This window comes from Cyrtonyx montezumae, unplaced genomic scaffold, assembly GCF_038088225.1.
Source record: "Cyrtonyx montezumae isolate F1298 unplaced genomic scaffold, pur_monq_1.0 scaffold_4, whole genome shotgun sequence".
NCBI lineage: Eukaryota > Metazoa > Chordata > Aves > Galliformes > Odontophoridae > Cyrtonyx > Cyrtonyx montezumae.
In genome coordinates this window covers 25,584,317-25,597,893 of record NW_027072045.1, presented here as the reverse complement: position 1 = coordinate 25,597,893, position 13,577 = coordinate 25,584,317, and the positions used below count along the sequence as shown (strand labels likewise).

The 13,577-nt window shown below is 43.0% G+C and overlaps 1 protein-coding gene across 1 annotated transcript in view; it reads left to right on the top strand.

The window, feature by feature from the left end:
- The window catches only part of JMJD1C (jumonji domain containing 1C), a 142,580-nt gene that overhangs the window by 95,126 nt on the left and 33,877 nt on the right, over positions 1-13,577 (top strand). Inside the window, exon 4 of the mRNA XM_065746835.1 lies at positions 12,444-12,549. Within this exon, the coding sequence (XP_065602907.1) occupies positions 12,543-12,549 (7 nt within the window). The 5' untranslated portion in view covers positions 12,444-12,542. The remainder of the gene's footprint in view (positions 1-12,443; positions 12,550-13,577) is intronic.

Sequence of the window (13,577 nt, the reverse complement as noted above, 5' to 3'; positions counted from 1 at the left end):
AACTATTTTATGATAATGACAACTTAGCAGTACCATTTTATGGCCACTGATGTGTGTGTTAGTTGTATTACACTTGGTAAGTGATGTGGCAGATGATGCCTTACCTCATTTCAGCGCTGCAGTTTTCTTGAAGGACTGTAGATGGGGATAAGAAGAATTAAAGCTCAGTGTGCGATCTCGTGGCCCTGGTGTTTCGGTCTGGGTGGCAGCTGGCAGTACCAGGCACCGCTGGGCTGGAGCCTGCACTTCTGCTCTCTGTACTGAAGCTGGGCTCCAGCTCTACAGCAAATGAAAAACAGCAAAAAATGTTTTACTTTACCATACCAAAACACCTGCGTGGAAAGACCAGGAAAAAGTATGCTTTGTCCAAGGCTCAGTGCTTTACAGCTCTGCCTGGGTTGGGCAGAGCAGGAGTGTGCTTGCAGATAGTGCTGGGGTTCTGCTGGCTCCCTGCCCTCCCAGCACAGCTGCTCCGTGGTGTGACTTAAAGCACTCCCTCATCGTAGGGGGTTTTGTGTGTCTGTGCCTGTTTTAGCTAGATGGTTTCCAGAGGATTCGTGAGCGCACAACACTGGAACAAATGCGCACAGTTGAGATGGTGCGGAGAATTCAAATTAAGTTCCTTCATAATCATTAAACTTCCTGCGAGAGGGTATTTCACCACTGAAGGAAGGAAGTGGAAGGGTGTGCACATGATCTTCAGAAAGTCCCCTGCATGATGGGTTTAACAAAGAAAAAGTAAAAACAAAATGAGTCAAGCAAGAGAATGAATCAGGAGCACAGTTCAGTTCTCTGTGGTGGAATTTTCTTCAGTCCAGCCTACTACTAATTCATATTTTCCTGTCAGACTGTTTTTGTTGTCTTTTTTTTTTTTTAAGATAAGGCCAATAGCTGTGGTATTTCAAAATGGTAAGGTCAGCCTGTCTACCTCTGTACCAAAGGTTCCAGATCTAAAGATATGGCCCTGAGAAATCCCCCATGGGAGGTATTACATGCAAAATGATAGGTGTGTGCACTTTGCTCTTCTCTTGAGTGTGCGCTGCATGCTTGAGAGTTGACAGGTCAGATGTCTAACACTCCTTAACGATTGTACTGGTAATAATAATAATCTTGCCTGCTAACCATGAAATAGAATGTCAGACTGAGGATCTAAATACTATTAGATATATTACAAATTCAAGTTCTGTGTGCCGTGAGGTAAGGCATGAGAAGGGCCTGTTGTGCAACTCCAGTACTTTCTTTTCCTATTTATTGCAGACAGATACTGGGTATTTCGGGCTTGGATGCTTCTGGGCTTAATTACCTTGCTCATACAAACAAGCCAGTGGTGTAGTAGGGCTTGTGTAGTAATAACATGCGCCTATTTAAAAAAAAAATACAAAATTAAACATGTTGAAACAGGGAGTAAAATAAGATATTTTTCTGTATGTAATTTAAGCAGCCCATAATCACACAGTACAGACTTCTTTCAGATTTCTACTTCAGGCTTGAAGCTTAAAAATAGCTTCTGCAGCTTCAAATGCTTTTCCCATAAACTTGCACTCCACTGACCAGGCAGGCAGGAGTTTTGGGGTTTGTCCCACCCTTTGAGGTTGACAGAAGCAGCCCAGGATCTCTGGGTGCTGACCAGCTGGCGACTGTGACCATCATGTGTTCAGCTCCTGGCTTTGTTTCCTCCACGGATGGCAGAAGCACACCACTTTCTGCATCTTTAACTCTTCTCGGCGTCGTCTTTAAAAGCTGCCTCTATTCCTTACCATGTCTCTGGTGTCTGGACCACCCATCGTCAGTCCAGCTGGCCTCTCTGGCAGCATCATAAGGAGCGATGATCTAAACATCTTGTTAGTGACACGTCTATGTTTAAGCGTAAGTTCCCAACGTGAAGGAAAGCAAGAGGCTGCATCCAGCTAGAAGTGGGTCAGATGACTCATGCCAGCCTTCACCGCCTGCTACAAGTGCAGTACAGAGGAGTTGCATCTCAGTAGATGTAAGGAGAGAGGAGTGAGGCAGGGAGTCACGTCCTCCATTTGCAGAATGGAAAGAGGTGTGCATCGATGCCTTGGCCTGTCCTCGTGTCTCCCTTTATATAAGAGTTGAATTTCCAAGGACTTGACCCAGCTTTATTCTCGAAATAAGTGGAATTGTACCTATCTTGCCTTAATCTCTTAAGGAAAAGAAAGCTTGTTTAGTCACGCTTTTTGTTTCACTCCTGTTGCCCCAAATGTTAGTGAAGATTGACCCAGGAGCGGCGTTGCTCTGAGTCTGGTGGGACTTGGGGAAATGAGTGGTGTGAGGGGGGCTGGCAGGCAGCACTCCTTGCAAGCAGGGCTGCAGGCCCAGGGGCTGAGGTGGTGCTGGCTGGAGGGCCTCGGACCTTGAGGAGGTGCCTGGGCCCCATTGGGTGGGCCACAGGTCCAGGGAGCTGCAGCAGAGCTAGGCCTCGGATCCCTAAGCCTGCAGCTTCCTCTGACAGTGGAGCAAAACCTGTTAGACCCGTCCCACAGTTTTTCCAGATTTGCAGTCAGTTAAATGGTTTGACTCATGAATTCTGCACCAGTAGGAAGGATTGAAGTTAATACTGTGAAGAGTGGGAATTTGAAACAGAACAAATGGAACAAATTTTATTTTATTTTTTTTTCCTCTCTACAAGAGGTAAGGTCAGAGCCTTTTGTGGAAGTACTTTTGAAAAGCAGTCCTGGTGTGGTTGGATTTACGCATCTGCCCGGTGTTTCTGGGTAAAGAACATCCTATGTGATTCCAAATGATGATTATTTTTTTTCACCAGTAAATGCCCATGGAAAATACTCCTAAGGAGCAGGAGAGGCTCCTGGTCCTCAGTTCTCTGCCCTTAGGCGCTGCCAGTCTGCACGTATGATTTATTAACAACGAAAGTTTTTTTCATGGGTATTTTTTTTACATGACATCTTGACCAACACTGTTTTCATAATGCAGAGACGAAGTCAGCTTAGAGAAGTTGGTTTCACTTTTTATAACCAACTGGCGCTTCCCCAAATAGTTGCTGCCTGCTGGGACTGGGAATTCCTCGCACCCTGGGGAGCCCTGAAACTTGAATGAGGAGAATCCTGCAGCTCTGGAGGAATAGGATGTAAGTGGAGGAGGGAGGGGCAGTCTCTCCCGCGTTTTGGTCAGGGAGGGAGGAAACTTCAAATTGTATTGCTGTGGATTTTTACAAGAATGTAAGTTTTAGCTTAAATTTGGCCTGATAATGAGCCTGATAGATAATCTGATGAAACGTTCATGGTTTTGTTTGTTATTGCTCCTTGCCCTGATATGACATTGTTTTGTTGATGCTCTGCTGCAGAACAGTACAGGAATCTATAGTTTTTCTTAGTACGCTCTTTGAATTAGGGAATTCCAGGATTTTGGAGCAGCTTTGCATGGAAAAAGTAAAACATGGTCCTCCCTTAAGTTGTACAGTGAGAAATTGGAGGTAAGGAATGGCAGTTGACCTGATGAGAACCTCATTTATGCAGAGATCCATGAATTTTACTTTAAAGGAAAAGGCAGATTTATGATTTTCTTGGATTTGTGTGGATTTAAATAGCTAGCATTGCAAGTTTTGTGGAGCAGAAAAATCCCCTGAAGCCCACGAAGCTTGTTGTAGCTGGCTTTGAAGGTTTGTTTTTTTTAACATACTGGATACATTCTTTCCTTCTTTCCAGAAAAATAGTTAAGATCTTTTTTCTAATTGGGAATGTTTTGTATTCTGCCCCTAATCCTCGTGAGTTACAGAGAGTTCAGAAGTCGCATGATCCCAGAGCTCCTGGAGAAGTTGGGGTTGGTTTAAAAAATAAACAAAAAATTGAGGACGTTTGCAGAATGGCTGCTGATATTCTTGGTCATTTGCTGCCGAGCTGGGAGTTGTTCACAGGAGTGAGATACTCACGTGGATGTTTTGGGAGGTGGTGACAGGAGCTGGCATCCGTCTGCCATATGCTGGATGGTGTTTTATGGTTTTCTTCTGCAGATTGAATTGAGATACCTTTGCTTTTTAGTACATTACACTTGTAGTTATCAGTAGTTTTGTCAGAGAATACTGTGTTCCTGAGCAATGCAGCTGATAAAGACTTGCTGGTAGATAGATCACCTTTAGACAAGAGGTGACGTATCTGCCCTGTCGTTACCTGTGCTGGAAGTGCTGTATTTTCCACCTCCATCCAGTTCAAGCTGCTACAAGTGATTTCTGCTAGCCCTGATGCCAGGAGGACACGTTTCCTTAAAATATCTGTCCTGAATCAAGAACTGAGCTCCTGGCTTGACTTCTGGGTATGTTGAACTGCCTTTTGAGTAGCCCATTTTTCTGGACTGCTGATGATCATAGGAATACACTTTCTTTTTGCCTGGAGATACCTCCATCTGTATTGCTCGTCCTTTATATTATACTATTTGGAGAGTAGTTAGATAGCTCCTCAAAGCTGTTTGTGATTCACAAGGTGTTGGAGCCGTGTTTAAATTTTAATAGCAACGTATGAAAGATTTTTCTTTGGTCTGCTCAGTTAGCTGCTCTCCTTGTTAGCATTAATTTGTCTCTGCTAGCTATTTGCTTCAGGGAAATGTCTGCACTTTGAGGCTTCTTTTCCCATAGATAACTACAGTAGTGGCATTGAGTTGCTTAGCAGGTGACTCGAGGGCTTTGTCCAGTGTCCCCACATGACTTCACAGTCACTGGCTGTGGGATTGGGCTGATATTCCCCATGTCTCTTCAGGAGATGAGAACGTGCAAAATTAGCAGTAAGCTGGGTATTGCTGAGATGGCGGTGATAATGTGTGGAGCCTGCAGTGATGGACAAGAAGCATGATTCTGTGGAAAACAGAGGAGAAGCAAGCATATGGCTGTGATGGAGAAAAAGAGGCATGGTGAATGAAGCGCTGTTCACTTGAGTTTTCATTTATCTATAGGTAAAGAGGAATGTAAACAGTACAAATTATTACTATAGCTTTCTAAATGCAAGCTGACAGGCCACCAGCTTGGGGGTATGAGCTGCTTGTTTGGGGAAGTCTATTTAATAGAGTCAGGTGTGAAAAGAGACGTCACATCAGGAGGTTCCGCTTTCTGTCTCACGCAGTTGAACCAGATAGTTCTTCTGTTTCCTTCCTAATCTGCAAATCAGATCAGGACTCAGATTGGGATTACGATGACAGCATTTATCCCAGCTGCTCTGAGAGGGTGACATAACCAGGAGTGTAAGGGTCATCTTTTTTTAATCTCCGTTTTTCAAAGAAGAACCTACTGCAGCAGTTACCAGAGCAGTTCTGAAGTTTGTGGCAGCATCTGTCTGGCTGAGGGTTGCTTTTGCTTCTGTATTGACGACTGCTTGCTTCCCTGCTGTATGCTTGTTCCACGTGCTGCTCTCATCTTCCTTCTGTGTCTTTACTGGATTCTCACCTGCAGGTATGGAGTAATGAGCTGACTTGTAAGCAGCAAGGTTTTCTATGGGCACATTCCACTGGAGACATTGGTAGTCCTCCAGCAGTCCAAATGTCTCTGCTTGTTTTTGTATTCGTGAGCTAAAATCAGAGAAAATACTTGACTGTAAGCGAGGTTTTTTCTGCTATAAATTACATTCCTAATTGTAATATATTTTTCATAGCATAATCTTTTATATTTTTAGTAGAAGTTGGTAGATACTGTTAGCGGTGTGAATTATTTTTGCACTATTGAATAAATCAGTGCAACAGTACCTCTAGCTTGAAGTCATGACTTGGAGAAAGTGGAGATACTCCCTCTGATTTTCAAACCTGGTAATTATAATTCATAATCACTCTAAATAACAGATGAAACAAGGAAGGAAGGAAGGGTGTGTGGGGAGAAGTGTTGGGCATAAGGAAGAGTGAGGAGCAAAAAGTTGATAGGTTTTCCTTACAGATGTTAACTAGCAGTTGAAAAGTGACTAGATTTTTAGCTTTCATCTGTCTCCTTTTCCTGTAGCATTGACTCAGAGGTAGTGCTATTACACACTGTGAAGAAACATGTGTGGTCCAGAGGTTTGTAAGTGTCTGTCCCTCTGCTGAGGGTGCACTCAGAGCCACTTGTAGGATGGGGACATGTTTCTGCCCTGCAAGCTGCACAGCAGCACTTAGCTTGATCTGTGCCTGTGCTAGGGGCTGTGCCCTCCAGCCTGGTGATGCTGGTTCATGAGTAGCCAGCAGCATCTGGGCTTGCACGAGGCAAGTGGTGACCGTGTGCTTGGGAGCACCAGAAAATAGGTCAAGTGTGGGTTGGGTTTACATAGAGAGCACTCGCATCGCCTGCACGCCTAAACCTCTGCTCTTTGCACAGACAAAGCCATTTAAGGTTAACTGGGAAGATACAGTCTCCCCCAAAAGTTGTTAGACTCCTGTAGCCTGTTTGTGGCTAGCAGAGCGGAGCAGCACAGCGGCGGGGCAGCCAGCCGGCCTTTGGAAGCAGCTCAGAAAACAGCTTCTTAGAGGAACATGCCAAGGGGATATGCATGGGTGCAGGAAGACATGTGGAACAACTCAAGATCTATTAATTTTAGTCTTATTTGAGTTGATTTTTGCTTAGCAAGGATTTGGTGTGTCTGCTTGGCCTTGGCAATGGCTGCTCTGGGTGATGCTGCCCGAGGGGCTGGTCGCTGCTGCTTTCCCTGTATTTTACTTGGATTCTCATCTTTTGCATCTTGCAGCTTGGCAGGGGAAAGTTACCGATTCATAGATCATGTCCTGTGAGGATCTCTGTTAACCTGCCTGTCCAGACTTCTTTTTTCCTTTTTTAAACTCATTGTCAGGCAAAACCCTATTAAGATGTAAGGTTTGTTAAGAACAAAAGATTGTAATGACCGGAAGGTGATTACAGATCAGTGATAAAATGAGATCTATGTCAAGTGATGCAATAAGTGAGAAAGAGGGCAAAAAAAAGAAGGCCGGTTACCAAGGAATGGAAGTAAGGAGACAGTTTGCACCCGTTTCATGATGAGTGCATGGTTGTGGGTATGTTTGAAGCCAGGTCTTCACTCTGGCTTTAAAAAAAAAAATTTAATGGGAAAAGTTTTTCTTCTAAAAAGATGACATTAATGCGGGCTAGTGTAAATGCTCAGCAGTCCAGGTTTTAAAACCAATACTTTCTGCTGCTGCTGAAGGCTGTTGTGGCAGTGTTATACTGTGTTTCTCAGAATATTTCCAATTGAATTTCGCTGCAGTTGAAGTCCTTGCAATTTTTAAGCCATTTGGTGCAGAAGGGGAAGAACTGGAAACTGATCCCAAAGTGTTCACTGATGAGATGAGAAGGATTTTGCAGCTTGAGGGAAAAATGCATTCATCTTATGAATATAGATTTTGGACATCTTTGTGGTGAAATGACTCTTTGAGGCAGCTTTCACTTTGTTCTGAAGCAGTGCAGGTATGGATGAAGCCAAGGAGTAATGTACTTAACAGACTCGCAGACAACTGCATTTCTCAAGATGCAGTAGGTACAAAATCAATGTTGGTAAGCATTATGGTCAGAAACACAGGGAAATCTTAATATTAGGCAGTTTTGCTGGGTAAAATGTGCATGGTCAGGAAATGGAAGCTTCTGACTCTTTGAGCTCTGAATTTTTCTCTTGCACTGTTAAAATTTAAATGAGTCCTTCTGCCATTAAAGCACTAATGAAATGCCTATTCTTATGTGCAGCTTGTTCTGTGTAAATGTTGTAAGCATGACTCTCAGGTTGGTTATGTACTAGTTTTCATTTAATTCGTGTCCTAAATCATCAGAAAACCTCTAAGCAGCCAGAGGAAGCTATAGTTAATTAAGCCACAGATGGTGAGGACTAATGTGGTGTTGACCTCTGCGAGGACTGCAAAATCTACTTAGTTGTTCTCTGTAAAACGCTAGTTGAAATGAGTTCCTACTGATGCTGAAGTGATGTCCTTTATGCATCAAAGCCAAATGTGGAGTCTGTGGCCAAGAATGGAGATCTCCCCAAATAAACACTTGCAGCTTTTTAGTGTACAGTGTGAGTTGAGACTTGGTCTTCAAGGCACCAGTTTAAGGGTTGTTTTTAATGACAAAAGCCACAGTTTTTCCACAGCTGGTTCTCCTCCTCTTCACTGAAAAGGAAGCATTGACAGCTGGTGGTGGTCGTAGCAGCATACCTTTCCATGAGGAGTATGCACATAGTGTGATTGCAGGTGGAGATGGAAGCTGCACTTGAACGTACTCCTTGAGTTTTTGGGTTGTGCTCTGGGCTTTCACCTTTCAATTCAATGAATTTGTTTCTGTCCCTTGATGTATGAAGAATGTCTTCAATGTGCATTTTAAAATGCTGAGGAAACTTGTTGGTTTGATAGCATGGGACTTGTTGGAAGGTTAGAGAGCTGAGGGAGCGTTCCCACCACAGACATCCCCTACTCACCAAAACGGAAGAGGAACTTGCAGTCATTTGAACCTTTCAGAAGGCACTTTGGGTGGCTTTTTGGGCAGCCTGCACGTTCAGTTCATCCAAGGGTGCCTGTCAGTGTGTGATGCAGTGTTTTGTCTGTGGGTAGGGATTGAAGTAAACTTGTACGTTTGAATTTTAGCTTCTTTTTCTGTGGATACTCGCTTTGAAATTCCTGTTTGATTCACAACTGACAGGAATTTAGAAGCATTTAAGGGATCTGTCTGCACTTGTTCACCTAGGGCTCTGAATTATTAACTTAGTTTTGTCTGAATAAGCTCTCTGAAAACGCTTCTCTGAACAAAGATTGCTGCTTCTTGGGAAGAGGCAGAGGTGAGTTGGGCCTGGCTGGAGCAGCATGCTATCTGAACCTGGTGGCGTGGTTTGGAGCTTCCAGACACCAGAAGGAAGAAATGGGATACTCAGAACAAGTTCATTCTTGATCCTCCTTGGGACTTGTAGAAGTCCTGTGTCTGCAGAATACCACCTTAGGAGACACAGATCAGACTCAAGTGTTGTTTGGATAATCAAGCACAGTCCGCTCCACCGGAGGTGAATTCCTCTGTGAATTCCTCTGTCTGACATGAAAGAAAAATAGCAGCAGAGACCTGTAAAACACGGCATGGGTTGGCACACTTGTAGTCACATTACTTGGTGTGCCTGGCTCCCAGAAGGGCAGGAAGGATTATTCCTGCTGGACTAATCCTTTGTGGTCCGTGAGCCCTTTGCCATCTTCCTGCTATTACATTGTAGTCGTTTTGGAGACAGGGGCCGCTGCTGGATGTCATACATAAAGAGCATCCTACGTTAGGTTTAAAAAAAGAAAAGTGCAGTCCCATTTATTTGATTTGCATTTCATAAGAGTTTCAAACCAGGATTAGCATCCTCTTGGAGGATGTATTCCAAGGCTTGTGGAAAAACTGGTTTGAGAGAGGAACCGTATTTATTTTTGTGCGTAAAACTCCTTTCAAATGAGGAACATGCTAAGGGAAAACCCTGTGGGGCAGTTAATTCTTCTGTGGCTTATTCTCGCAATCCTTCCAGTTCAGCCAGGAAGGAAAGGAAAACTTGAAGGCCTTAATTGCCAACATTTGTATCAATTGACAAGAGTTGGGTTTTTTTGAACAATATGCATACAGGTTAAGGAAAGAGACTGGGTGCTGCAGTCATCTGCTCATCCTCAGAGCTAAGACAGGGAAGAGCCTGCAGATAACCAGCTTTCTGCTTGTCACCCTGGTTTTGTGATAAGTCAGATGGGTTAAGACCATCACCGTTCAGTTTTAACACATTATGCCATTAATTGCCTGATTTCTAGATACTCAAATTTAAGACTAATGATGGAAGAGGCTTCCATCATGGCATATACGTTTTTTACATATAAGTAGGTAACAACTTTTTTTTTATATACTTCAGGAACCATTTTGTAAGTATCTTGACACTGAGCTCCACTTGTCAGTTACAATTTTGTCCTGCCATCCTGATTCACATTGACCTGCAGGTATAACATGTTCACATCTAGAAGCAAAATACTTTAGTGCAGTGGCTGATGATGTGTTAAATGCGTACTTTGTGTGCGTGCATGTGTTTATGAACCTTGGATTCTCTTTGATATCCTGTACATAATCCCAGTCTTACCTGTATGCAGTCTGTATAATGGGTTTTTCATCTCTCACTTGTGCTTTTTTTAGCTCATTTTTGACTGAGCTCATAGTTCTTCAAGAGCAAGGAAAGAAACACAAAGTGAAATTCTCAGTCTCCTTTTCTAGGTGTCCAGACAATGCACTCAGTCAGAGTACCAGTCAGTGGTGCCAGTACATTGTGTATCGGATTAGGAGGTGGAACAGAACAGGTTCAAATGTGTTGTCAGCGGGATCACCAGTGTCTTCAGTGGTAAGTTCAGAGAAAGCAAAGATGGAAGAATGTGAAATATAAGAGAAAAAAGAGCAGTATCATGTGTTGTGTTCAGAAACAGGGCTAATCAAATGTTGTATGCATCAAGAACAAGTAAAGATCATAAACTTTGCAGAAAGATGTAATTAAAATAATGTTAGCGTAACAAGCCCAGTTTCTGGGTGGATAACTAATGTGTATAGTCTCAAAAAGAAGATAGCAGTGCCCTTCAAGGGACTGATGGAGTTCAAATGTACAAGATCTGAGTTAGCTGTGTGTAAGCAAGCCTGACTTCAGAGTTGCAGTGCCTTGTTGATTGTAGAGGCCTAATGTTTGTGGATCTCTGAGGTGACATGTGGTACTGAGGAGTGTGGTTTAATGAGAAGCATTGTTGGTAGGTGGGCATTTGGACTAGATGACCTCAGAGGCCTTTTCCAACTGCAGCGATTGTAGGAAATTGTGGGGATGGGCGTCTCTTGCAGCTGCTGTGGGAGAGTGCCTGGGCAGCAGGCCAGGGGGTCACTGTGTGGCTACAGCCGCAGTGTCACTAGGGCTCCCTGCCAAATCGTTCCCTCCTTTCAGAGCTGTTATCTCCGGGTAGGGGATCAATGCAGAGATGCATTTGCAAATGAAAGTAGAGCAGATCATAGCCATTTTGATTGCCTCAGGAGAGGAAGCATCTTGCCACTCTGCCAGCCCTGAATAAATTCTAGCACGGCCCACCCTGCACCTCTGATAATTTCAGCAGTGCTTTTGTCTGCTTGGTGATTTTACCTGAAAAGGAAGCTAACACGACCTCCATCGCTTCTTCTTCATTACACGTGACTTGTGTTACAAAGATCACCTCGACCATTCCTTTCGGATCTGTGGCTGTATCCTTTTCAAAAGCACAAGGAGAGATGGAAATAATTTTCCCTAATAGCTGAAGCGTCGCTGTGCGCATTATGGAGCACGGCACATGTTCAAGTGTCAGGAAGTGAGTTTTGAATTTGAAATAGACATCCTGTGATCAGCGAGTTGGCAGGGATAATCTCGTTCAGATGAATAGAGAGAAATTGCTCGTGTCACTCGAGGGCCTGGCAGCAGAGCACGATTCTCTGAGTGTTGCTTGTATCTTCGAATGCTGCGGTTGGAGCTCTTCTTAATGAGTTGTGAAACATCAAGGAACTTGTTGGAGATCAAGGAAAGAAATTACTTGATCTCAGCAGCAGCACTGATAAAGCATTTTACATTTTGTATGTTGAGAACCACTCTGATGATTTCAGCTGTCTGAAGTTCTCTCAGCACAAATGAGTGTTCCTGCAGCTCCCGGATTTCCAAGGCCGCCTTCTGCACGAGGAGCGCCAAGCTGCACCACGGCTTTATTTCTGTACCACAGCCTCAAAGGCAGCAATCGCAGATCTGCTCAGAAATACAGAGAAGTAGTTACACAAAAGGTCTGGAGATGAGTGGTGGTTTAAGCTGTGCTTTCAGGGATTGGAAATGGATGTGGGCCTGGTATTTCCTTGATACACAGACTGTGCTGCCAAATAGGACTTAATTGCCAGAGTTTGTCTTACTCAAGTGGAAAAGGATCTTTTCCAGAAGTGAAAAGTGTGCTTTATTCGAAATTGTCTAGTTAACAAAAGCTTACCCAATGGAGGAACAGTAATGGTGTTTCTTTCTCTTGCTGTACTGGTATCTTTTATGCATTATCTTTGTTGTTTTTTTTTCTATCTGTGTTTATGCTCAATATGTCCATATTAAATCTGACAAATATGCAAAAATGAGGGAAATTTTTTTGATTCGTTTAATTGCAGCTTAATTCTTTCCGCATACCTGTAAACACTGGAGTCTTTATAGGCTAATTTTAGCTTGTAGTAAGACAGTATTTATGAAAGTGTGATCCTATTAATAGCTTACAAGTCTGGCCACATGCAGGCCCTGACATACCGTGCTCCTGTGAAATAACTTCTTGCGCTGTGTTGCACTTCAAAGTTGTTCTGTTTTTTTTTCTTCTTTTTTTTCTAAAGGTAACACAGGAAATTGTAGGGAACTGGTAAAATTGGCATCAAACTACTTAACATTGTACCCTAAGATATATTTAGGAAAATAAACAGAAATGTTGCAAGTAAACATAACATATGGTTCTTCTTTTAATCTCTGCTTTAGGACGACGTAGACAGTCTAAACCCAGTTCTCAGGGATAACCCGCAGTTACATGAGGAAGTAAAAACCTGGGTAAAGGAACAAAAGGTTCAGGAGATTTTTATGCAAGGTAATTATTTGGGCAACTGTGTTATTTTTTATTCTGTGTTAGCTAGCTTAAGGCCGTTACCTTGTGTGGGGCTCTTCCCATAGCATTTGTGGTGTAATGGAGTATATATTTCTAACTCCGTGTTTTGGGAAGTGTTTGTTAAAAGAAGAAAACAAGACTTTGTGAGAAGTTGTGCATGACTTTTTCAGACTGTTTCTAACTTGTTTGATCTCTTAGCTGAATATCATTATTCTGAAATGGAGATGTTTTATAACACTGGTTGTGAAGTGTATGAAGGGCAACCACACCCTCTTCAGTCTGCCTAAAACTGTTATGTGCACTGTTAGTGTTACTGTTGTGTGAGAACTTAGCAGGTAGTGATTTGTGCCTGCCTCATTTTGTGCCTGCCTCTTCGCAGTTCTGTCACAGATGAATACTTCCAAGTTGACCCAGACCCGATTGGAAAGCATCTTTCAAATTAATTACAGTTTTGTAACTGAGTTCTAATATTGAAAGGCTGCAGCAAGCACGTGTCATTTTTACACTAGATACCAGTTACGTGGAAGTGGGTATGAATGAGAATAAGTTATTCTGTCTCAGTCGTGATAATGCTTTAAGCACTGTGTGCGTTTGCAGTGTATTCATTAACTTTCAGCAGAACTCAGGTGGCTCTACAGAGGCACTTCTAGCAGTGGGAAGCAGAAGTTAACCTCTGAGGGTGTGGGCTAAAGTCTGTCCCACAGCAAAGCAGCATTGGGGCAGAAATGCTTAAGTGGTTGTGTTACAAATGAAGATTGGGAAGAGAGCAGCAAATAGTCTGGTATTTTAAGGATGGCGCTGAGATTTTCTTGCTGTCAATTTTCTTTGGTAAACTAAGGTGAGAAATATGGTAAGTAAAATAGTGATGCTGTGATACTTAAAAACAAGCAAACAAAACCAGCCCCACAAGCTCGTCCTTCCTTCTATGTAGTTTTAAATTTGCTTAGATAATAAGACTATTCTTACAGACCATGGAGAAAAAGTGCTGCAGAAGCAACGCCTGAGATTGT